We start from the raw sequence: 24,184 nt of genomic DNA, 5'->3' as shown, positions 1-24,184 counted from the left end.
TTTTTTTAAAGTATGGGTGTGTTTAACTTTATTTTTTATGTAGTACTACTACTCCCAGCATGGAACACACTGTTCCATGCTGGGAGTAGTAGTACCTGTACTATAGACATATCGCTCCGGGTGTCAGTCTTGACACCCGATGCAATCGTCCATAATATAGCAGAGATGGAGCGGCTCTATACAGCGCTCGCACCTCTGCTCTATACTCTTGAGTGATGTTCTATTCACATCACTGGCTGTTCATATATTCCGCCCAGAGCTGTGATTGGCCGGATGGTTGCAGCCAATCACAGCTCTGAGGAAAATATGAATGAATGAGTGGCCGGCCAAGAGTATAGAGCAGGGATGTGAGCGCAGTATACAGCTGCTCTATCTCTGCCATAGACAGGACGATCGCAGCAGGTGTCAGTAGTGACACCAGCTGTGATGTCCTTAACTTCAGGTACTACTACTCCCAACATGGAGCACACTCTAATTAATAGACAGATCGCAGCGAGTGTAATTTCTGACACCTGCTGTGAACTGTCTATTAATGCAGGTACTACAGCTCCCAGCATGGAGCAGTGTGTGCTCCATGTTGGGAGTAGTAGTAGGAAAGATCACAGCGGGTATCACTACTGATACGAAATTGCTGAAAAACGCCAAACTGAAAAACGCCAAGTGAATCTGGCATTTTGCAGTTTACTATTGACTTGCAGCTAACATCTGGACGTGGCGTTTTTTTTTCACTGAAAAAACACTGGGAAAATTGGCGTTTTTTTTTTATGGCGTTTTTTGCAAAAAAATAACCTCAGTGGAATTCCAGCCTAACACATGTTTTGCTATACACGTTTATTCCCTTTGTGTGTATTGGAATTAAACCAAAAAAGGAGGAAAAAGAGCAAATTGGACATAATGTCACCAAACTCCAAAAATGGGCTGGACACAATTATTGGCACTCTTACCTTAATATTTGGGTGCGCAACCTTTGGAAAAAAATAACTGAAATCAGTTGCTTCCTATAACCATCAATAAGCTTCTTACACCTCTCAGCGGGAATGTTGGCCACTCTTCCTTTGCAAACTGCTCCAGGTCTCTCTTATTGGAAGGACTCCTTTTCCCAACAGCAATTTTAAGATCTCTCCACAGGTGTTCAATGGGATTTAGATCTGGACTCATTGCTGGCCACTTCAGAACTCTCCAGCGCTTTGTTGCCATCCATTTCTGGGGGCTTTTTGACATATGTTGGGACCTGTATCTCAGATGCTTATGACCTAACCAGTAGATGGGAATACCCCCTAGACTTGTTATGGCTGAGATGACTGGTTGTTTTGTTTCAGCTATACTGAAAAAATAGTTGAGTTCAGTTCTTGGTGCCGCTGGTATGCAGTGTCAATGGCAGATCGCCAACACAGGCCGAACATGGTGTAAAGCAAGCTCTAGACCTGCTTTTGCTGACTCTTGTCAGCATTTTGACCCTTTTAGTAACATGAACAAATTCCTTAATTTTGTTTTCTTTAATATATATATTCTTATATTCAATCTTAAATTAAAGGAGTAGTCCAGTCCTAAAATTATATTTCTTATAAGATGGGGGGGGGGGGGGGGGGGGGAAATCACCCAAAAAATGCTGCTTTATTTGATATATACCAGGCATTGTAGCTGTGAGGACAGGACTGGTTGGAACTTCGGCTACAATTGTTTGAAGCATTGGATAGTGCTGTAAGGAAGGTCGGGGCCCATTCACATCACATTTTGCCTATGTGTCACTGGTATACACTGGCAATCTGTCAAAAAGGTATACTGTTGCATACTCCTAGAGGTCTCCTATAGGTTACCAGACTAAACAGGGTCTACTAGTGACTACATTCAGTCCATTTCACTAATGTACACTCCTTCTGCGCAGGGCTCATGGCTGCAGCAATACAACCAGATACAGTATATGTGGACCAAATACAGTCACTATTGGATCATGTTTAGCCATTTAAACTCAGTGGGTGAAATTTTACTTAAACAGCATTTCATATGCCTTTTGGGTTTGGTAGAGGTGTGCTGAAAATCTATGCATGTTCTGAGCTAACGTACATTTCCTCTATAGTTCATGTCATTTACTGGCATGAACTATAGTAAGTCTGCTGTCCCTGAATGCCTGCCCACTTCGTGTGTCAAGGGCGGTGTAAACCCATCAAAAAGTGCATACGTTTGCCCAAATGAGCTTTGTGCAAAAACTTGACTTTACTATATTATGCAAAAGCAAATATTTGACTTTAGTATATTGCTAAAGCTTGTGCATGATAAACTGCTGGGACTATGTGTGGTGTATATATAAACAGAACTTTGTGTTCATGTGTACTGGTGCTGTAGGCAAAACTGATGTAATGGGGCTTGTTATATCCTTCTGTAGAAGTAAATATTTAATCTAAATTGCACTAGATTATATGGCTAGAAGGTGGTGGATCCCATGTCGGTGAACTGGCTTACTGACAAAGGACTTTCACCACTGGCTGGCTCCTCCTGATGACAATGTTGTGCTGCTAAAATGGCACTGGTTCTGAAATCCAGTAGATTTGGTCTTCTACCAACAGTGTTGCAGCCATTTGTAGCTCATGCAAAAAAACTTATATTTGTAGCAGTCTGGTGTCTTGCTCTGTGCTGCTCCTTAGACCCTGACGCTTAATTTTTACATTATGGAAACATTAGTTATTTTTAAAACCTTGACTAACAGGTTAGGTATGGAAAGGAGTGGCGCCAAGTGAGCTGCTTGAACGAGACAGATGTAGGCAGAATGCCTAGGGAGCTAACGGTGCAGCGTAGATGGAAGCGGCTCTGTTTTATGCTGTTTAGCATTTTATAAGCTCACACAAAACAGTTTCCCAACTAAAAATAGCCTAGGGTTATAGTCTGTCAGTGAACATATGGTAAACAGTTGTTCAGCTATAATCCCAATGCATTTTTGTTTTACCAATAGTGATATCATATCCAACAGGTAAAACTAAATATTTAATCCTCTAAAGTAGTTGTTGGATGTACTTAGAAACCCACGTTTACATTAGATGGACATGAAAGGGATTGTCCTAGCAGTAAAAAATGGTCTTTCCTGTTCTGCTCCCTGGTGCTCACATCTGCACAACTAGTAAGTTTACTTTGCAAAAAAGAGGGGGTGAATGGCAGTCGCCATCATCGTATGTGGGTGAAACCATGACTGACCAATAGCTGCATGATGTTGCAGTTACATCCTGCAGCTAATAGTTTAATTGTCCCACCAGTGACCAGTGGCACGCACATGTCCAGTCACTGCTTCATTTCATCTCTACAGAACATCTGAACATGGTTAAAAATCAGCACAAGGCAATGTTCAGAAGTCCCATAGACTGTGATTGTAGCGGTGGCTGAACATGTATTCTGCCACTCCATTCACATGGATAAGGTACACTTGGCTAACCCCTACCAGTCAAGTTACCCCCTGTCCACAGGATAAATGAAAAGTAGCTAATTTTGGGATAATCCCTACAGCAGTCAGCCTAGGCATATTTATTTAATAAACAAAAAAACTTTCTGGCTAAGTACCCCTTTTAACATAGGTGCTGTGTTCTTGTGAACAACAATAAACCCCAGGAGGTAACAGGGTAAATAATCGTTACAACAACTTTAGGGGAAACCCCAAAGGGGTACCCTAAACTAGAACCCCCCCCCCTCCCCCCCCAAAAAAAAAGTGTTTTAAAATGTAACCTTAATGATGTGCTTAAAATAATGAAGTGAAAAATGAATGTAGTGATTCACCTTGATGCCACTGGGTGTCAGTACCACGCTATATATAATACACCACTGATGTACATGTGTCCCGATCCCTGTTTAATTATTGGCTGAATTAAGGGGGCACTGACAGATGACATCAGGAGAGTCTATATAAGGGGAGGGTGTACTTCCAGTATTCACTAGCTGTCAGTCCTCTGATGAAGCTGGGTTGCCAGCGAAACTTCAGGACTCTGGCTTGTGTCTAATTTTAAATACAGCGTTCAGTCGGCCTAAACTAGGGATTGGGGGGAAGGGAACCTACAACATAGAGGGGGAAGATAGTGTAGATAGTGGGGGACTTATTAATGTACCTGGGGGTGGAGCGGAGGGAGGGGTTAGAATAGTTAATAGTTAATAGAGAGAGAGGCTTCAAAGGAAAAAAAAAACATACAGCATTGAATTGCATGTTGACTAATGCCAGAAGTCTGTCCACTAAAACTGATTATAGTACGTAAGTAGTAGGGCCTCACGTCTGCCTTAGCGACCACACCTTGCGGATCAAAAACTAAAGAAAAAATATTTATAAAGGTGCCGTAAAACTTAGCATTTAATTGTATAGCTAGATAAAATTCACCACAATATTAGTGCAATGTAATAATACTATCACCAAATAATAATAGATAATTAATGTATGTATCCTATTTATGATGATCGCCTGGTATGTTTAAGCGAACCATTCACAATACATATCTGATTGCTTGAAGTATGCGTAAAGATAACCCCAAGTATACCCGACGCGTTTCTGCCTGGTTAAGTTTACTCATTATCACATAGATAACCAGGCTTCCTCAGGGGTAACACAAAACACAAAGGGTTAATAAAACACTCAAAAGGGTAAATAATCCTATATAGAGAATAATATGAATGGTCACAGCCTTTAATGACCACATTTATTAAAGTGCAACACTGCAGCTCTAGACCGCTCCAGGTGGAGCAAACATTAGATTATATTAAAGGATTTGTTCATCCAATGCAAGACACCTCCCCTCTGGGTAACGATAAACCCACTCTGGAATGATACCAATGATAGTGCGGGGTTGTCTCAAAAATGCCTCCTATATGAATAATTCCAGGTCCACTGTACTGTAAATAGATGTACCAGATAACCTGAAAAAAGATCAAATACAGATACTAAATATATATAATAAAAAAGAGAAGAGGGCTTACCCTATCTTCATCAAGACAGTTAATGATGGTTGTACTCCCACTGAACTATAGGAGACCCGACCTGAGCTGCCTAGAAACAGACCAGGGTACATCTTAGTTAAGAAAAACATATATATATCGAGTCCTCATACATTTAGATAAGTAAGGCATCCCAAAGAGGACTTGTACTTACAGTGAAGAAAGGCGAACAATCGCGCACGTCCTGCAGTGGCAGGGGACCCGACCGTCTGCCGGGATACACGCGCCCTGTATGCGCGCCGGCGTCCTTTTGTAGACCAGCGCTTCCGGGACCCGTCACATGAGCACCACCCATGTGACGCTGTACATGGGCGTGGCTCTGTTCCCGGAGCCGAAAGGCTCCGGACATTGCCGATAACTGACGGGGAGCGCTGGTTACAACCATTATCAAATTACTAAAGGCTGGCTCATATGGGAAGAGTATGCAGAAACAACGTATAACTTAGAAGGGATATATACACCGGTAATTCATAACTCTGATTATACAGGATTAGAACTGTACATAGCTAAAAGCATCTTTTAGTGTATATAATAGAGGTACTGTTCCAACCTATTATATACTTGAAGATACATAAGACTCCAAGAGGTCACCCTAATGCAATGGAAAATACGACAAGGATAAAAGGGGAATATTGGGAACTGGTGCTGAAGAAAAGATCAGGAGCTTATAACTGGCACCGCTATTGGGCATACAAAACGAAAAACTTATGTAAGATGAAAAAGGAATTGAAAACAAGGGGGAGGGAATAAAAATATTTATAATAATCCTCTCTCTATTAGACCTGGCAAAAATACTCCATTTATCAATCTAGACAAGTTTAATACGTAGCTATATCAAACCATTAGCCAAGCGTTGATAGCTTGCATATAATATAAACACGCTAATAATCCTATATGCATACGGACCTCTACCTAACATGAAAATGGGGGGAGGGGAAACGGGGGGGGGGGGGGGGAGAGAGGGAGGGGAAAGATAGCTGGGCCCTATGGGTCTACCAAACCCTAAGAGTCCCTAGAAAACATCCCTAAACCTAGACGGCATGGACGCCCTAATAAGGGCGGTACCGTATTCTGGAACCTCCTATAGATCCCTATTATGCCCTAGGTATGGGTGGTACTAGACATACCGGTCAGCTACAACCGTCCCTGTCTACCTATCATTCCACCCAATCAAGGGAAGAGGTCCGTAATGTCATAAGGTAAAAATATCTAAAGAGTCGAGGATGTATTGAGTAAAGATATAGGTTATAAAAATGGAGCAAAAGACAACTGCTCATTCAATCCTCCTGGGGACATAGATTTGAACTTAAAGATCCACTTTGTTTCCCTTTGCAAGAGGACTTTGTCCAAATTCCCCCCTCTAGGTGATGGTTTAATTTGTTCCAGACCCACGAAGGATAAACATTTATAATCCCCTTGGTGTATTGTGTTAATATGGGTGGAAATTGGGGTGTCCCTCTTGTGCCGTATATCTCCCAAGTGTTCCAGGACCCTGCGTCTAAATTCCCGCAGGGTCTTGCCGACATATTTGGCCCCACATTGACAAAGGGCTACATACACTATTGCCTTAGTACTGCAGTTTATAAAGCTCCTGATCTCATGCCTCAAACCAGTATCACCATACAATACAACCTTAGTTTTTTGTATACTCGGGCAAGCTTTACAATGCCCACAACGATAACACCCAGGAGAGGAGTATCTGTCTAGCCAGGTCTGGTTGGATTGTACTGGTAGATGGGAATGCACCAGATTGTCCCCTAGGCTTTTCCCTCTCCGGAAGGTTATCTCAGGGCGTTCACCCACTACCTCAGATAGATCTGGGTCTAACTGTAGGATGTTCCAGTACTGACCAATTACTTCTCTCACACGTTTGGATTGAACATCAAAGGTACCAATAATTCTGAGCGGTTGTTTAGTGTCAGTTTTTGCCCTCGGTACGAGCAATTGTGCTCTATCTTGTTCAAGGGCAAAACGATAAGCCGATCTTAAGGTATAGTCTGGATAACCTCTTGTCAAAAATCTGGTTCGGAGATCCTTTGCCTGTCTCTTAAATTCAGCCCTAGCTGAGCAATTCCTCCTGAGACGGAGATACTGCCCCCTCGGTATCCCCCGTTTAAGGGGGACCGGGTGGCAGCTCTCCCATCTCAGGAGACAATTGGTTGCAGTGTCCTTCCTATATACCGATGTCTGCAGTCCACCAGCACTGTCTTTACAGACATAGACATCCAGGAATGCCAGCCCCTCTTGCTGAATCTCAAATGTAAAGGAGAGCCCCAAGTCGTTGTTGTTCAGTACCCGAAGGTACTCCTCAAATTCTGTCCTGGAGCCAGTCCATAAAATGAAAATGTCATCTATATAGCGCGACCAAAAGGTCGCGCTAATAGAAAGATGTTCCCGCTCGTCTGAGAAGGCGGTGGTGGCCTCCCACCAGCCCAGGGTGAGGTTGGCATACGATGGGGCGCATGGGCTCCCCATCGCCGTCCCCCTGAGCTGGTGGAAGTACCGCCCCTCGAAGAGAAAAAAATTATGGGTCAAAATAAATGACAAAATATCCAGTACAAACTTATTGTGGGCATGATGATAGATACCCCTAGATGTGAGAAAGTGAGAGACCGCATGAATACCAACTTCATGCGGAATCGAGGAATACAGGGCCTCCACGTCTATCGAGGCCAACCAGGTATCTTCTTCAATGGTGAGACCCTCTAGTTTGTTCAGGAGGTCCAAAGTGTCCCGTGTATAGGACGGTAATGAGTGAACAAATTCTCGAAGAACTTTATCCACGTAGATACCTATATTTTGCCCGAGACTCCCAATACCTGCCACAATGGGACGACCCTTCAATGGTGAAATACCTTTATGTATTTTGGGGAGTGCATAAAAGGTGGGCGTAACGGGAGTCTCGGGCAACAAAAATTCATATTCTTCATCAGAGATGAGCCTATTGGATTTCGCTTGACCGAGTAGTTCTTTCAATTCACGAAGGTAGCCCTGCGTAGGGTTATTGGATAGTTTTTCATAGGTGTGTTCATCATCTAAGAGTCGCCTACACATGCTGACATACAGACTTCTATCCAGAAGAACCACATTTCCTCCTTTATCTGAGGACTTGATGACAAGATTATCCCTCATCTCTAGCTCCCTTAGGGCCGCCTTTTCTTGGCGACTAAGATTATTCTCCCTAAAGGGAATAGAGCCAGATATAGACATAAATTCCCTTGTCACCAAGTCCACAAAAACATCAATACATGAAATATCGCCCACAGGTGGAAAAGAGCGGTTAGGTAATTTACAGTTAGTGTAAGGGCCCTCGCCAGCTACCCTCTCGTTATCCTCCAAGAGAGACATAAGTTGTCGTGTAGTCTGCAAATCTTGTACAGTCATACCATTCTCTCTAGCTTCTCTCCTTTCACGCAACTTGTGGAACTTGTGCCACCTTAATTTTCTAGCATAAAGATGTATATCCTTAGTCCAGGTGAAAAGATCAAATTGCATGGTAGGAATAAATGAGAGCCCTTTTTTTAGAAGTTCTAACTGGGATAGTGTAAGATTATGTGACGAGAGATTAATAACTTGACCCTTATCCTCAGGATTTAGGCCGGATATCGACCTCTTTCTGGGCGATATCGCAGTTGATATTGGCCCTGTTGGCTGTCTAAAAAAGACTGAGATGAGGAGGAAGATGTGGACGTATAGTTTTGGGGAGCATTTGTATCCCCACGATTGCCCCATGGTTGAGGGTTAGATGGATAATAGTGTTGTTGGGAAGGAGGGGGAGGGGGTCTGTTTGAATAATTCCTTGGACCCCTTGGTCTCCTGGGTCTGGAATAGCCTCTACCCCTATTGTTGGTACGTGTAGATCTGTCCACGTCCGACAGGTCAGTGTCAGAGGTTGACAGGTCCGTATCAGGTTCTCTCTGTGTTGTATTGCGGGTCAAGACTGAATAAGCTCGACTTTCTCGGAATTCTTGGAGGTCCCGCACAAATTGAGAATGCTTCCTCTCTTTTAAATTATATTGGAAGCGCTCTATGGAGACCTTTAGTTGGGTTTCCTTAGATGTAAATTCAGGGTCAGTCTTGAACCGCAGCACGAGCTCTTTTTGTTCTTTGAGTCTATTACCCAGGAGCTCAAGATTAACTTTCTCCTCCTCCAACAATATATTAATAAATTTTAATGAGCAGTCTGTAGCAGTTTCCTCCCACTTTTTAAGTACTGGGGATGTACGCAGTCTGAGTGCTGGTAGGGTAGGTACCCTTAGTCCCCTAGGCACTATTTTGTGTTTGAGATAATTTTCAAAAGATTGCACCTCCCAAAATGATGCTGTAAACTGTTTATGACAGTTGGTTAGTTCTCTAAATGCTTGATTTTAGAGATGGAGTCGGTTTAGTTTGTGCAAGAGTTTTCTCAGAGAAAATGTCTCTTGCTTCTGAAAGCCATTCGTCCAAGTTAACAGTTCCTGCAATGAATCCTGCCATGCCAGCTTAAATAACAATTATAGTACGTAAGTAGTAGGGCCTCACGTCTGCCTTAGCGACCACACCTTGCGGATCAAAAACTAAAGAAAAAATATTTATAAAGGTGCCGTAAAACTTAGCATTTAATTGTATAGCTAGATAAAATTCACCACAATATTAGTGCAATGTAATAATACTATCACCAAATAATAATAATAGATAATTAATGTATGTATCCTATTTATGATGATCGCCTGGTAAAACTGACCAACTGGAGTTGATGAAGTCTGAGGAGGAATATGATACAGAAACTTGGTTTGACGATGGCTATGACTGGGCGGTCAACATACAGGGTTATAGTCTATTCAGGAAGGATCGGACAAAATGGAAAGGGGGAGGAGTTTGTCTTTATGTAAAGTCCAGTCTGAAGGCCGCACTGCAGGAGGATATATGGGAGGGAAACGATAATGTGGAGGCATTATGGGTAGAATTCTATGGAGATGATGATGGGGGGGGGGGGGGGGGGAATTCCTAATAGGGTTTTGCTATAAGCCACCAAACATAATGGAAGAGGCAGAAGATCAATTACTGAGGCAAATAAACAAGGCAGCAAATCAGAATGAGGTGATAATAATGGGGGACTCTAACTATCCTGATATAAACTGGGAGACTGAGACCTGTGAATCTCATAAAGGAAACCGGTTTCTGGCTATAGCTAAAGACAAATATCTGTCGTAAATGGTGCAGGGCCCGACCAGAGGGGGCGCCCTACTAGACATAATAATAACCAACAGAACTGACAGAGTAACTAATGTGCAAGTAGAAGTACACCTAGGAAATAGTGATCATAATATAATACATTATAACTTGTTCTTCAATAAGGGAACCTCGCAAGGGGCCACAAAAACAATGAACTTTAGGAAGGCAAAGTTTGATCAACTCAGAGACGCCCTTAACAATATAAAATGGGATAATGTCCTCAAAAACAAGAATACTGACCCTAAATCGGAGACTTTTAAAAATATCTTAAACTCTCACTATAAGATGTATATACCTTTTTATGGAAACAAAAGAACCAATATGGATGAATAAAAATGTTAAGGGGCAATAAATGACAAAAAAACATTTTAACTACTAAAAGAGGACTGCAGTGAAGAAGCATTAAAGGGGTTATCCAGGCAAAAACTTTATTATTTTTATATATATATATTTTCAACTGGCTCCAGAAAGTTAAACAGATTTGTAAATTACTTCTATTAAAAAATCTTAATCCTTTCAGTACTTAAACAGATTTGTAAATTACTACTTTTCTGTATAACTTTCTGGAGCCAGTTGAGATGTATATGTATATGTATATATATGTATATGTGTTTTTTCCTGGAATACCCCTTAAAAAAGCTATAGAGAGAAAATGTAAAAAAAAAGAAAAATAAACAGATAAAAGCCGCAAAAAGAGACCAACTTGTTGCCCAAGAGAGTAAAACTAACCTCAAAATGTTCTTTAACTATATAAATAGCAAAAAGGTCAAAAATGAAAGTGTTGGCCCTTTAAAAAAAATAAGAAATTATAAATGGGGATCAGGAAAAAGCAAATATTTAAAATTCTCCACTGTATTCACCGAGGAAAATGAATTGCCAGGTGAAACGCGAAATAAGGTAAACTCCCCAGTACAGGTCACCTGTCTAAGGCTGGGTTCACACAAAGTTTTGTTACGTCTAAATATCTAGACAAATCACCAGGTCCAGATGGCATTCACCCCTTTGGGCTAAAGGAATTAAGTAATGTAATTGACCTCTATTTTTAACATTCAGGGACTCTAAAGTAACAGGGACTGTTCCCCAGAACTGGCGCATGGAAAATGTGATGCCAATATTTAAAAAGGGGACAAAAGGTGGCCCCAGGAATTATATACCTCCATTCTATGTAAATTGTTTGAGGCTTTTCTAAGGGGTGCTATTCTGAAATATCTTGCTAAACATAAACGTATGACCCCATATCAGCATGGTTTTCTGAGGGATCGGTCCTGTCAAACTAACCTGATTTAGCTTTTATGAGGAGGTGAGCTCCAGACTGGACCAGGGGCAATCGCTGGATGTTGTATATCTGGATTTTTCCAAAGCATTTGATACATTGCCACATAAAAGGTTGGTGCATAAAATGAGAAGGATGGGGCTGGGGGAAAATGTAAGTGGGTAAGTAACTGGCTCAGTGATAGGAAACAGAGGGTGGTTATTAATGGTACTTATTCTGGTGACTGTTACTAGTGGGGTACCACAGGGTTCCTGTTTAATATATTCATTAACCCCTTCCCGACCTATGACATACCTGTACGTCATGGGTGGCAAGGTGTTCCCGACCCATGACATACAGGTACGTCATGGACATTACTGCCGCTACTCGCGGCATCCCGCAGCGCCTGGAAAGATGTTGGCTATCACTGATAGCCAGCCATCTTACCGTGCGACCACGGGGGGGTTTCGTCCCCCACCCCCCCCCCCCCAGCGATCGCTGCTATCAGCTGGTCAAATCTGACTAGCTGATAGCAGCGTTTCGCTATCAGAATACTTAGCAGCGCGGTGTGTGAGTTGCGATTACGGGGATCGGGACACACACCGCTCTAAGTGTCCCTGACCCGTCCCCCGGCATCACTTACCCGTCGGTGCGGTGTCCCGGGGTCCTCCGTTCGGTCCCGGCTGCGCTGCGTCCCGGAGGTGAGTTTCCGGCAGCAGTGCGGCATCTTCATTGGCAGCAGTGAGATCGCCGTAAAGCGATCTCACTGCTGCCTCTGAGAGTTTCAAAACTGCAACTCCCAGCATGCCCAGACAGCCTTTGGCTTTCTGGGCATGCTGGGAGTTGTAGTTTTGCAACATCTGGAGGTCCACAGTTTGGAGACCACTGTATAATGGTCTCCAATCTGTGCTCTTCCAGATGTTGCAAAACTACAAATCTCAGCATGCTCAGTCTGTACTGGCATGCTGGGAGTTGTAGTTCTCTAACATCTGGAAGAGTACAGATTGGAGACCATTATACAGTGGTCTCCAAACTGTGGACCTCCAGATGTTGCAAAACTACAACTCCCAGCATGCCCAGACTGCCCAAGCATGCTGGAAGTTGTAGTTCGGCAACATCTGATCCTTCAGATATTGCCGAACTACAACTTCCAGCATGCCTTGGCAGTCTGGGCATGCTGGGAGTTGTAGTTTTGCAACAACTTCCAGCACACTAGTTGGAGGCACACTAGTTGGGAAACATTGTCCGTTTCCTACCTCAGTGCCTCCAGCTGTTGCAATTGTTGCAAAACTATAACTCCCAGCATGCACTGACAGACCATGCATGCTGGGAGTTGTAGTTTTGCAACAGCTGGAGGCACACTCGTTTGGAAACACTAAGTTTGGTTGCAAAACACTTGAAAGTTTATTACTTAACTTAGTGTTTCCAAACCAGTGTTCCTCCAGCTGTTGCAAAACTACAACTCCCAGCATGCACGGACAGCCAAAGGGCATGCTCTGAGTTTGCAACAGCTGGATGTTTGCCCCCTCCCCCCAATGTGAATGTACAGGGTACACTCACATGGGCGGAGGTTTACAGTGAGTGCTGCAAGTTTGAGATGGCGCAAATTTTGCGCTGCAGCTCAAACTTCCAGCGGCAAACTTGCTGTGAACCTCTGCCCATGTGACTGTACTCTAAAAACACTACACTACACTGACACTAACCTAAAATAAAAAGTAAAAAACACTACATATACACATACCCCTACACAGCCCCCCCCCCCCCCCAAAAAATGAAAAACGTCTGGTACGCTACTGTTTCCAAAACGGAGCCTCCAGCTGTTGCAAAATAATAACTCCCAGTATTGCCGGACAGCCATTGACTGTCCAGGCATGCTGGGAGTTTTGCAACAGCTGGAGGCACCCTGTTTGGGAATCACTGGCGTAGAATGTCCACCCCTATGCAAATCCCTAATTCAGGCCTCAAATGCGCATGGCGCTCTCTCACTTTGGAGCCCTGTCATATTTCAGGGCAACAGTTTTGGGACACATATGGGGTATTGCCGTACTCGGGAGAAATTGCCTTCCAAATTTTGGGGGGGCTTGTTCTTCTTTAACCCCTTATGAAAAGGTGAAGTTGGGGTCTACACCAGCATGTTAGTGTAAAAAAATAATTTTTTTACACTGACATGCTGGTGTTGCCCTATACTTTTCATTTTCACAAGAGGTAAAAGGGAAAAAAGACCCTCTAAATTTGTAATGCAATTTCTCCTGAGTACGGAGATACCCCATATGTGGGCGCAAAGTGCTCTGGGGGCGCACAACAAGGCCCAGAAGGGAGAGTGCACCATGTACATTTGAGGCAATTTGCACAGGGGTGGCTGATTGTTACAGCAGTTCTGACAAACGCAAAACAATAAATATCCACATGTGACCCCATTTTGGAAACTACACCCCTCACGGAATGTAATAAGGGGTGCAGTGAGCATTTACACCCCACTGGTGTATGACAGATTTTTGGAACAGTGGTCTGTGAAAATGAAAAATAAAATTTTTGATTTGCACAGTCCACTGTTTCAAATATCTGTCAAACGCCAGTGGGGTGTAAATGCTCACTGCACCCCTTATTAAATTCCATGAGGGGTATAGTTTCCAAAATGGGGTCACATGTGGGGGGGGGGGGGTCCACTGTTCTGGCACCATAGGGGCTTCCTAAATGGGACATGCCCCCCCAAAAACCCTTTCAGAAAAACTCGCTCTCCAAAATCCCATTGTCGCTCCTTCCCTTCTGAGCCCTCTACTGCGCCCGCCGAACACTTTACATACGCATATGAGGTATTTCCTTACTCAAGAGAAATTGGGTTACCAATTTTAGGGTGATTTCTCTCCTTTTACCCCTTGTAAAAATTCAAAAATTGGGTCTACAAGAAAATGCGAGTGTAAAAAATGAAGATTTATAATTTTCTCCTTCACTTTGCTGCTATTCCTGTGAAACACCTAAAGGGTTAAAACACTTACTGAATGTCATTTTGAATACTTTGGGGGGTGCAGTTTTTATAATGGGGTCATTTATGGGGTATTTCTAATATGAAGATCCTTAAAATCCACTTCCAACCTGAACTGGGCCCTGAAAAATTACGATTTTGAAAATCTTGAGAAAAATTGGAAAATTGCTGCGGAACTTTGAAGCCCTCTGGTGTCTTCCAAAAGTAAAAACTTGTCAATTTTTTAATGCAAACACAAAGTAGACATATTGTATATGTGAATCAATATGTAATTTATTTGGAATATCCATTTTCCTTTCAAGCAGAGACTTTCAAAGTTAGAAAAATTCTAAATTTTCAAAATTTTCATGAAATTTTTAGATTTTTTACCAAGAAAGGATACAAATATCAGTGAAATTTTACCGATAACATAAAGTAGAATATGTCACGAAAAAACAATCTCGGAATCAGAATGATAAGTAAAAGCATTCCAAAGTTATTAATGTTTAAAGTGACAGTGGTCAGATTTTCAAAAAATGCCCAGGTCATGAAGGTGAAAATGGGCTGGGTCATGAAGGGGTTAAAGGGGTACTTCGGTGAAAACCTTTTTTTCTTTTAAATCAACTGGTGGCAGAAAGTTAAACATATTTGTAAATTACTTCTATTAAAAAATCTTAATCCTTCCAGTACTTATTAGCTGCTGAATGCTACAGAGGAAATTCCTTTCTTTTTGCAACACTGATGACATCACGAGCACAGTGTTCTCTGCTGACATCTCTGTCCATTTTAGCAACCATGCATAGCAGATGTATGCTAAGGTCAGCATGGTGGCTCAGTGGTTAGCACTGCTGGGGACTTGGGTTCTAATCCTACTAAGGACAGCAATAAATAAAGCGTTATTATTATAATAACGTCAGCAGAGAGAACTGTGCTCGTGATGTCATCAGAGAGCATTCCAAAAAGAAAATAATTTCCTCTGTAGTATTCAGCAGCTAATAAGTACAGGAAGGATTAAGATTTTTTATTAGAAGTAATTTACAAATATGTTTAACTTTCTGCCACCAGTTGATTTAAAAGAAAAAAGTTTTTCACTGGAGTACCCCTTTACTATTCAACCCCTCTACAAGGTCATTAAAGTAGCAATCTTTGCAGATGATACTAAACTCTGTAAAGCGGTAAACACAATAGAGGACAGTGCACTGTTACAAATGGATCTGGATAGGTTGGAGGTTTGGGCTGGGAAGTGGCAGATGAGGTTCAACACTGATAAATGTAAGGTAATGCACATGGGGAAGAAAAATCCGGGACAGGGTTATGTATTAAATGGGAGAACACTTGGGACGACTGACGTGGAAAAGGACTTGGGAGTCTTAGTTAATAGTAAATTTAGCTGTAGTGACCAGTGTCAGGCAGCTGTGGCCAAGGCAAATGAAATCAAGGGGTGCATCAATAGGGGCATAGATGGCCACGACATGGAAATAATTCTACCGCTGTACAAATCACTAGTAAGACCACACATAGAATACGGTGTACAGTACTGGGCACCAGTGTACAAGAAAGATATAGTAGAGCTGGAGAGGGTTCAAAGATGGGTAACCAGGGTAATACGGGAATGGGAGGACTACAGTACCCAGAAAGATTATCAGAATTAGGGTTATTTAGTATCGAACAAAAAGAAGGCTATGGGGAGACCTAATAACTATGTATAAATATATGAGGGGGCAGTACAGAGATCTCTCCCATGATCTATTTATACCCAGGACTGTATCTATAACAAGGGGGCATCCTCTACGTCTAGAGGAAAGAAGGTTTCTACACCAGCACAGACGGGATTCTTTATAGGGATAGACCGATACCTATTTTTATTTTTTTAGGGCCAATACCGATAATCTGTGGCGGTTAAGGCTGATATTCCGGTATAAATTATCGGCTATTTATCCCCCTGGTTATATTACTGGTGTATACTAGATTTATAGGGACAGAACGTTGATCCAGGGATTTATTCTGACTGCCATATTTCGAGTCGGGAAGGAATTTTTACCTCTAGTATGAGAGTTTTACCTCTGGATCAACTCAGGGACTCATTAGGTTTATAGGTTGAGCTTGATGGACTCTGGTCTTTTTTCAACCTTATGAACTATGTTACCTCTGTCCATTTTAGGAACTGTCCAGAGTAGGAGAAAAACCTATCCTGCTCTGGACATTTCCTAAAATGGACAGAGGTGTCAGCAGAGAGCACTGTGGTCAGGCTGAAAGGAAATTCAACAAAGAAAAGAACTTCCTGTGGATCATAACAGCAGTTAAGTACTGGAAGGATTAAGATTTTTTTTTTTTTTTTAAATAGAAGTAATTAAAAAATCTATTAAACTTTCTGGCACTAGTTGATTTAGGGGGAAAAAATTACTGAAGTACCCCTATAACTAACCTTAACTTTTTTTTCCTTCTTCTTTTAAAGGGAAACGCCCTTAACATCTACCAACATGACAAGCAATGTAATTTCTCCTGGACTTGGTGTGCTCTCTGATGATGAGGAGTCTCCAGTCTTTGAGTCTACAGCTGCAGAGTGTGCGGTGGGCCTTCGTAAAGATCTTCTCAGTGACTTTTCTTGCATCTCACCAGGACTAGGACACGCTTCTCTGGTATTACTAGGTGTTGTTTAGACCTTTTGTAAATGTTAGTTCTAGCCAGGGTATCCCCTGGAGGATGCTTTTTAGTACTGCTGCTATGTTCTTACATAGTATCATTGGCAAATAGTAGAAATTAAGTACTTATGTTGGAAAACACACACATACATACATACATACATACATACATACATACATACATACATATTTATAAAATATATATATATATTTTTTATTTCTTTCTCCCTTCTAACTTTAGTTATCCACTAATGAAGGCAATGATAAAATGATGGTATATGTTAGGATAAGACCGTTTGTAGATGGAGAAGTGGAGAAAAAAGAAGACCAGGTAAGGGAGGTTTTAGTGATGCATGTTCCAAAGGCAGTTGGGTGGTGTATTATGTAAAGTGAAATCTATCCCCCTCCAGGGTTGTGTTGTGGTGGAAGATCAGGAGAACTTGGTCTTGCAAGCGCCTAAAGATTCTCTTGCAATGAAGAATACTGAGCGTGGTCAGGGACAGAGTGTACACAAATTTACATTTTCTCAGGTAAAGAAACATACATCACAGGTTAAGAAGTTTTCTTATAAAAGTTAACGGTATTTCAGTGTGTTTTAATTTTTATTTTTTTCGTTTTATTTTTGTTTTTATAGATTTTTGGACCAGATGTTGACCAAAAGCAGTTTTTTGATGGAACTATGCGGCATGTAGTAAAAGATGCCCTTAATGGTCAAAACTGGCTGGTGTATACATATGGAGTTACCAACTCAGGCAAAACATACACTATACAAGGCAAGTTTGTTTGGAATGTTTTCTTTCTTGTTATATTGGATCAGTGTCACATATTAATTTGATTTTCCAAACTCCTCAGGAACTAACAAGGATGGCGGTATTCTTCCTCGTTCCATATCCCTCATCTTCAGTAGTGTTCATGACCGCCTCTACAAAAGTTCTGACCTTAAACCTCTCTCCAATGAGGTCATCTGGTTGGACAGCAAACAAGTGCGTCAAGAGGAGTTGAAGAAAATGTCAGTGCTCTCTACTTTGCGTGAGGTTGGTGCAGATCAAACCTAAGGAATTCAATCATAAACCTGTTAAATGGAGGAGACTTTAAGATTATGTATTTGCTTTTGCAGGAACAACTTTTCACACCTATGAAAGGTGGTGGCAACGAATCTCAGCTTCGAGCAGGCACTAGCATGAGCTTTGATAGTGGCATTGGTGGGCTGTCTTCTACGAGCAATTATAACCAAACCAGCAGTCAGTTGGAAGGTACCAGTGTCTAGCTATCTGCTTTCTATTTATTCTTAGACGCAACAATTGATGATTTAAGTATAAATCATTTATCTACACAACAGAAACCTCTTCACACTGGGGACCTCAAGAAGCTATTTCTCTCCAGGACCCTCCTGATGTGCGGATATCCATATGGGTGTCATACTTTGAAATTTACAATGAGTTTGTTTATGATTTATTGGAACCATTGCCGTCTGGGCCAAATCGCAAGAGAACCACGTTAAAACTGTGCGAGGACAGGAATGGAAATCCATATGTTAGAGGTAACAAGGCTTACATAAAAAAATATATATGTATATGTGTTTTGGGATTCTGTGATAAAGGAACAGTACGTCTTTAAATAGATTGTTTAGGCACACTACTCTTGCCACAGTGTTTCAGGAACAAGCAGAAAATCGTGTAAACAGGCGGTCTTAGAGAAATCGTGTGTGTTGCACATTTTAACTTCTGCCTTTTTGTGTTTTGATTGTAATATATGACCAGTTAGTATCAGAGGTGAATATTAACCCCTTAAGGACAAAGACCATTTTTACCTTAAAGGGGTACTCCGCCCCTAGACATCTTATCGCCTATCCAAAGGATGGGGGATAAGATGTCAGATCGCCGGGGTCCTGCTGCTGGGGACCCCGGGGATCGCTGATGCAGCACCCTGCTATCATTACTGCGCAGAGCGAGTTCGCTCTGCACGTAATGACAGGTGATACAGGGGCCGGAGCATCGTTGCGTCACGCCAGGGGCAGAGAACCCCTTTAAGGACCGGAGCATTTTTTTTTTTGCAAATCTGACCACTGTCACTTTAAGCTTTAATAACTCTGGGATTCTTTTAACTTTTCATTCTGATTCCAAGATTGTTTTTACGTGGTAAATTTTCGCCGATGCTTTCATAATTTTTTGGTGAAAAAATAAAATTCCCAAATTTGATTAAATATTTGAAAATTTTTAGTTTTTTTTTTTTTTTTTTTTTTTCTTCTTTGAAACTCACTGCTTGTAAGGAAAATGGACATCCCAAATTATATATTGATTCATATATGCAATATGTCTACTATATGTTTGCATCATAAAGTTGACATGTTTTCACTTTTGGAAGAAATCGGAGGGCTTCAAAGGTCAGCAGCAATTTTCCAAATTTTCACAAAATTTTCAAAATCTGAATTTTTCAGGGACCAGTTCTGTTTTGAAGTGGATTTGGAGAACCTTAATATTAGAAATACCCCATTATAAAAACTGCACCCCTCAAAGTATTCAAAATGACATTCAGGAAGTGTTAACCCTTTTAGGTGTTTCACAGGAATAGCAGCAATGTGAAGGTGAAAATTCAAATTCCAGTTTTTGAATTCTTACAAGGTGTAAAAGAACATCCCCAGCCCCCCCCCCCAAGCTCTGAGCATGATAAAGTGACAGACTTCCTTTAAATAGGTACTGTCAAACATATAAACATTTCATGTGGTAAAGCATGCAAAACCAATAGGCTTTGCAGTTGCTTTTATATAATATATATATATTTTTTTTTTTCTCGGTATTTCATACTGAAAAAGCCAGTCAAAAAACTGCCTCCCTGTCTCCTGGGATACATACCAGCCTGGCTGTGTCCACTCGTCATCACCTATGTCATAGACCCACTTGATGATTGACAGGTCTGCAGATCTAAAGCTGCTGTGATCGACTCCCTCACTGTCTGGGTTTACTTCAGTCTCCATGTGAGAAGGGGGGAGGGGTGGGAGTACACTGCTGCCTGTGGGCAGATGATGAAAGAAGCTGGTGACTGAATGGAGGATTTTTTGTTTAAAAAGTGTCCCTGCATGTATATATATGTGTGTGTGTGTGTGTGTGTGTGTGTAAATTTGTGTCTAGGTAATGTGCATGTGTATGAATAAAGTCAGTGTGTATCTAATACAGGGGGACTACAATCATATGCCTCCAGCTGTTGCAAAACTACAACTCAAAGGATGTGTGGGCATGCTGGGAGCTGTAGTTTTGCAAAAGCTGTAAGCACAGTGTATGTATAGCATAAAACCAGAAAGGAAAGTGTTACAGATGCTCACCCCTGAGACTGAGGAGGGGGAGTGGTTATCACCTGAGAAGAAAGGGACCTGCCCCTCCTGCTTCTGGTCGACAACATTAATGTAATTTAGAAATAAAGCTAATTCTGAGAGAAATATAGGTCATAGACACATAAACGATATGTATATGATCAGGATGAGATACTGAGCAACATAATTTTATATTTTTTTTTCATTTTTGGTGATCTGACAGGTACGCTTTAAATTGATAAGCAAACATTTATTTTTTTCAACAATAGATCTAAACTGGATTAATGTTCAAAGTGCTGAAGAAGCATGGAAACTGCTGAGGGTTGGCAGGAAAAATCAGAGTTTTGCAAGTACACACATAAACCAAAATTCCAGCCGAAGGTGAGATTACATTTTCGTTTAGTTTGTTTTTCAATTCCCCATTTAGTTTTACATTTATTTATTTTTTTCTCTCCACCTTTTTCAGTCATAGCATCTTTTCTATTCGCATTCTCCACTTGCAAGGTACTCATGATTTCACTCCAAAGATTAGTGAGTAAGTACAATGAATTTAATCTGGTAATTTTATGCAAGGCATGTTAAATCTATTGAGTTGCATACTTAAATGCCCTCCCTTTAACATTACTTTTAAAAGGCTAACCTTCTGTGATTTGGCCGGATCAGAACGATGCAAAGATCAGAGAAGTGGGGATCGTCTGAAGGAAGCAACAAATATTAATACATCTCTTCATACTCTGGGCCGCTGCATTGCCGCACTGAGACAAAACCAGCAAAACAAGTGAGTTACCTTTTTATGTAACAAAGGTGTTTAACTGTGGTGTTTATTCTCTGCTGCATATGTGATCAATGTAGTTGGATTTCAACATTGGTCCAGATTTATCAATCTGAGACACAAATTGGACACCTTTTTGTCTAACAGATTAAGAAATGCTGAGGTCCTCAGTTAGCAATCTAGTGTAAATGGTTTTTAGAAAGTTCAATTTATTGTTTTTACTGTGCTAAACTAATCTTTCAGAGATATACTTCACATGCTCCTCTTTTCTCTTAGGCTGAGGCAGAATATGGTTCCATTCAGGGACAGCAAGTTAACCCGTGTCTTTCAAGCATTCTTCACGGGGAGGGGAAAGTCATGTATGATTGTGAATATAAATCAATGCGCATCAACCTATGATGAGACCCTACATGCTATGAAATTCTCAGCCATTGCAAGCCAGGTAGATAAACATAACCTTTTTAATGTTTTCACCTTAATGACCAGACCAATTTTCACTGTAACATTTTGGCTTTTTCTGCCTTTTAAAGTGACTTACCTTTTTTTTACACCTTTATTTTGTGTGCTGCTAATGTGGTACGTATGCCAGATTTATTAAACCCTTGGGGACCAAGCCCATTTTGACCTTTAAAGGGTAGCTCCCACCATCGTGTGTTTTTTTTTTTTTTTTTTTAATTTATTTTTTATTTTTTTTCCTGTCCCTGCCTATTGCCAATCTATCCCTAACCCCCTCCCTGCTTTTTAATTTTTCTTTTTACTATATTAAAAATAACTGTCTGCCTGGTAGTGTGCTCACTACCAGGCAGACTTCCCCAGCAGGCACCACGTCACTGATGCCTGCTGGGGACAACACTTCCGCCCTTAGTTTATCTACACAGGGTGCCTCCAGCTGTTTCACCACTACAACTCCCAGCTTGCCCTGACATCTATAGGCTGTCAGGGCATGCTGGGAGTTGTAGTAGTGAAAAAGCTGGAGGCACCCAGTGTAGATAAACTATAAGTTAGTGCCATGCGGCGCTACGGCGCTAGCCCGTTCCCTCCGTCAAAGCCCCCCCCCCCCCCCCCCCCAATACCCCGTTCCCTCCATCACAAACCCCCGTGCAGGGGCGGCGACGACACGTGCGGGAGATTGGCCTCCCAGCCAGTGGCCGGGGAGCCAATGCGCTCGCTCCCGCCTGTCTGTCCTTTTTCAGGCGTGACTTCACGCCAGGCTGCAGCCGGCCACTAGGAGGGAGACCCCTAGTGGCCGGTTTTCAAATGTAAATTACACCATGTTAATAATAAATAATGAAACTATATTAGAGATATGTTGTAGTACAGATGTACTACAACATATCAAAAAAAAAGTTGGTAACAGTGCCCATTTAAGGACCAGAGCATTTTTAATTTTGTAATTTTTATTTTATTTTTTTGCATGACACATTCTACTGTTAGTGGTAAATTTTCAGTGATACTTGCATAATTTCTTGGTGAAAAACTCCCAAATTTCTGGAAAAAAATTGAAGATTTAGTACTTTTCTAGCTTTGAAATTCTCTGCTTGTAAGGAAAATGGACATGCCAAATTATATATTGATTCACATATGCAATATGTCTACTTTTGGAAGACATCAGAGGGCTTCAAAGTTTAGCAGCAATTTTCAAATTTGTCACATTTAGGAAGCCCCATGGTGCCAGAACAGCGCAAAAAAAAAGAAAATAAAAAAAGGCATGCTATTTGGGAAACTACACCCTCAAGGAACTTAACAAGGGGGTACAGTGAGCTTTAACATCCCACAGGTGATTGACGAACATTCGTTAAAGTGGGACCGGAACATTTTATTTTATTCAAAAATCTGTCGGACCCCTGTGGGGTGTAAATGCTCACTGCACCCCTTATTACATTTCGTGAGGGGTGTTGTTTCCAAAATGAGGTCACGTTGGGGGTTCAAAAAAAAGTGTCTCCATTTGGGGGACACAGAGACCGTTGGTATATCTTGCTGACACTAGGCATACGAAATGAAAGTCGGCCCCTCCTGGCAGGATATATCCCGCCTGCTGATCAGTTTTAGCTTAGTGTCAGCAGGAGGCAGACGTAGGTCTGGAGTTCTCAAGACCTGGTTGTCCTTTCCCTTTTTTTTTTTCTTAGGCGGGGGTTAAGGAGCATGGCACTACCTGTTTCCCCATATGTGACCAAGGGGCATAGAGTGCACAGTTAACCCCTTCCCTCCTGGGGTTGTACCTTTTGGTCCGGGACACCCTACCTTAGCTGGCTGAAGACATCGGGTACTCCGGTGAAAAACTATTTTTTTTTTTTTTTTTTTTTTTTTTTTTTTTTTTAAATATATTAACTGGTGCCAGAAAGTTAAACAGACTTGTAAATTACTTCTATAAAAAAATCTTAATCCTTCCTGTACTTATTAGCTGCTGAATACTACAGTGGAAATTCTTTTCCCTTTGAAACACAGAGCTGTCTGCTGACATCATGAGCACAGTGCTCTCTGCTGACATCTCTGTCCATTTTAGGAACTGCCCAGAACAGCATATGTTTGCTATGGAGATTTCCTTTTACGCTGGCAGTTCCTAAAATGTAGAAAAGACTAATTTCCACTTACGGACAGAGGCACCTTATTAAAACATAACTTTTACTGATAGCAATTAAAATTCATAACCAACAAATGGTGCACAAAAGTGGTGAAAGAAAAAGGGGAAAAAAAACGGTTAGGTAACAGTAAATATAGCCGTGTGTTCACACAGATAATGTAAAGTAAATAAGTACGCCCCTAGTTGTCATCACAGTAAAAAGTTGGTGATAGTATTGAATACACCATACTCCACTGGCTGTTTAAAGCAGTGCTCGCTATTCACAAACAAGGAGTACTTAGTCCCAATTCCCAACGCGTTTCCATGCGGGCAAGCGATTTAAATTCCCCGCACTTCATCAGGGATCATGGAATCTAGCATACAAATATTGGAGTGATAGCTTAGAAATATTATAGTTAAAAGGAGGGGCCCATCACTATATCAAAAAAGATATACAGTCGTGTATAATAGCATCAATGGGCAGCTTAAATCACCCTCATAGAGACAGATCCCCAA

General features: G+C 41.5%; 1 protein-coding gene across 6 annotated transcripts in view; it reads left to right on the top strand.

The window, feature by feature from the left end:
* The window catches only part of KIF20A (kinesin family member 20A), a 50,498-nt gene that overhangs the window by 3,314 nt on the left and 23,000 nt on the right, over positions 1 to 24,184 (top strand). For 5 of the 6 annotated variants that reach the window (XM_056574679.1, XM_056574680.1, XM_056574678.1 and 2 more), the window contains 11 exons: positions 16,843 to 17,026; positions 17,271 to 17,360; positions 17,440 to 17,559; positions 17,664 to 17,802; positions 17,882 to 18,063; positions 18,147 to 18,282; positions 18,369 to 18,569; positions 20,606 to 20,717; positions 20,803 to 20,871; positions 20,971 to 21,114; positions 21,385 to 21,550. In XM_056574679.1, the coding sequence (XP_056430654.1) occupies positions 16,868 to 17,026; positions 17,271 to 17,360; positions 17,440 to 17,559; positions 17,664 to 17,802; positions 17,882 to 18,063; positions 18,147 to 18,282; positions 18,369 to 18,569; positions 20,606 to 20,717; positions 20,803 to 20,871; positions 20,971 to 21,114; positions 21,385 to 21,550 (1,518 nt within the window). In that variant the 5' untranslated portion in view covers positions 16,843 to 16,867. Of the gene's footprint in view, positions 1 to 16,506; positions 16,687 to 16,842; positions 17,027 to 17,270; positions 17,361 to 17,439; positions 17,560 to 17,663; positions 17,803 to 17,881; positions 18,064 to 18,146; positions 18,283 to 18,368; positions 18,570 to 20,605; positions 20,718 to 20,802; positions 20,872 to 20,970; positions 21,115 to 21,384; positions 21,551 to 24,184 lie in introns of those variants that run through there. The other variant, XM_056574681.1, reaches the window with a different exon arrangement.

Source organism: Hyla sarda, chromosome 4 (assembly GCF_029499605.1).
Source record: "Hyla sarda isolate aHylSar1 chromosome 4, aHylSar1.hap1, whole genome shotgun sequence".
Lineage (NCBI taxonomy): Eukaryota > Metazoa > Chordata > Amphibia > Anura > Hylidae > Hyla > Hyla sarda.
Note: the sequence above shows the minus strand (reverse complement) of the source record. Positions and strands in the feature narration are given on the sequence as shown.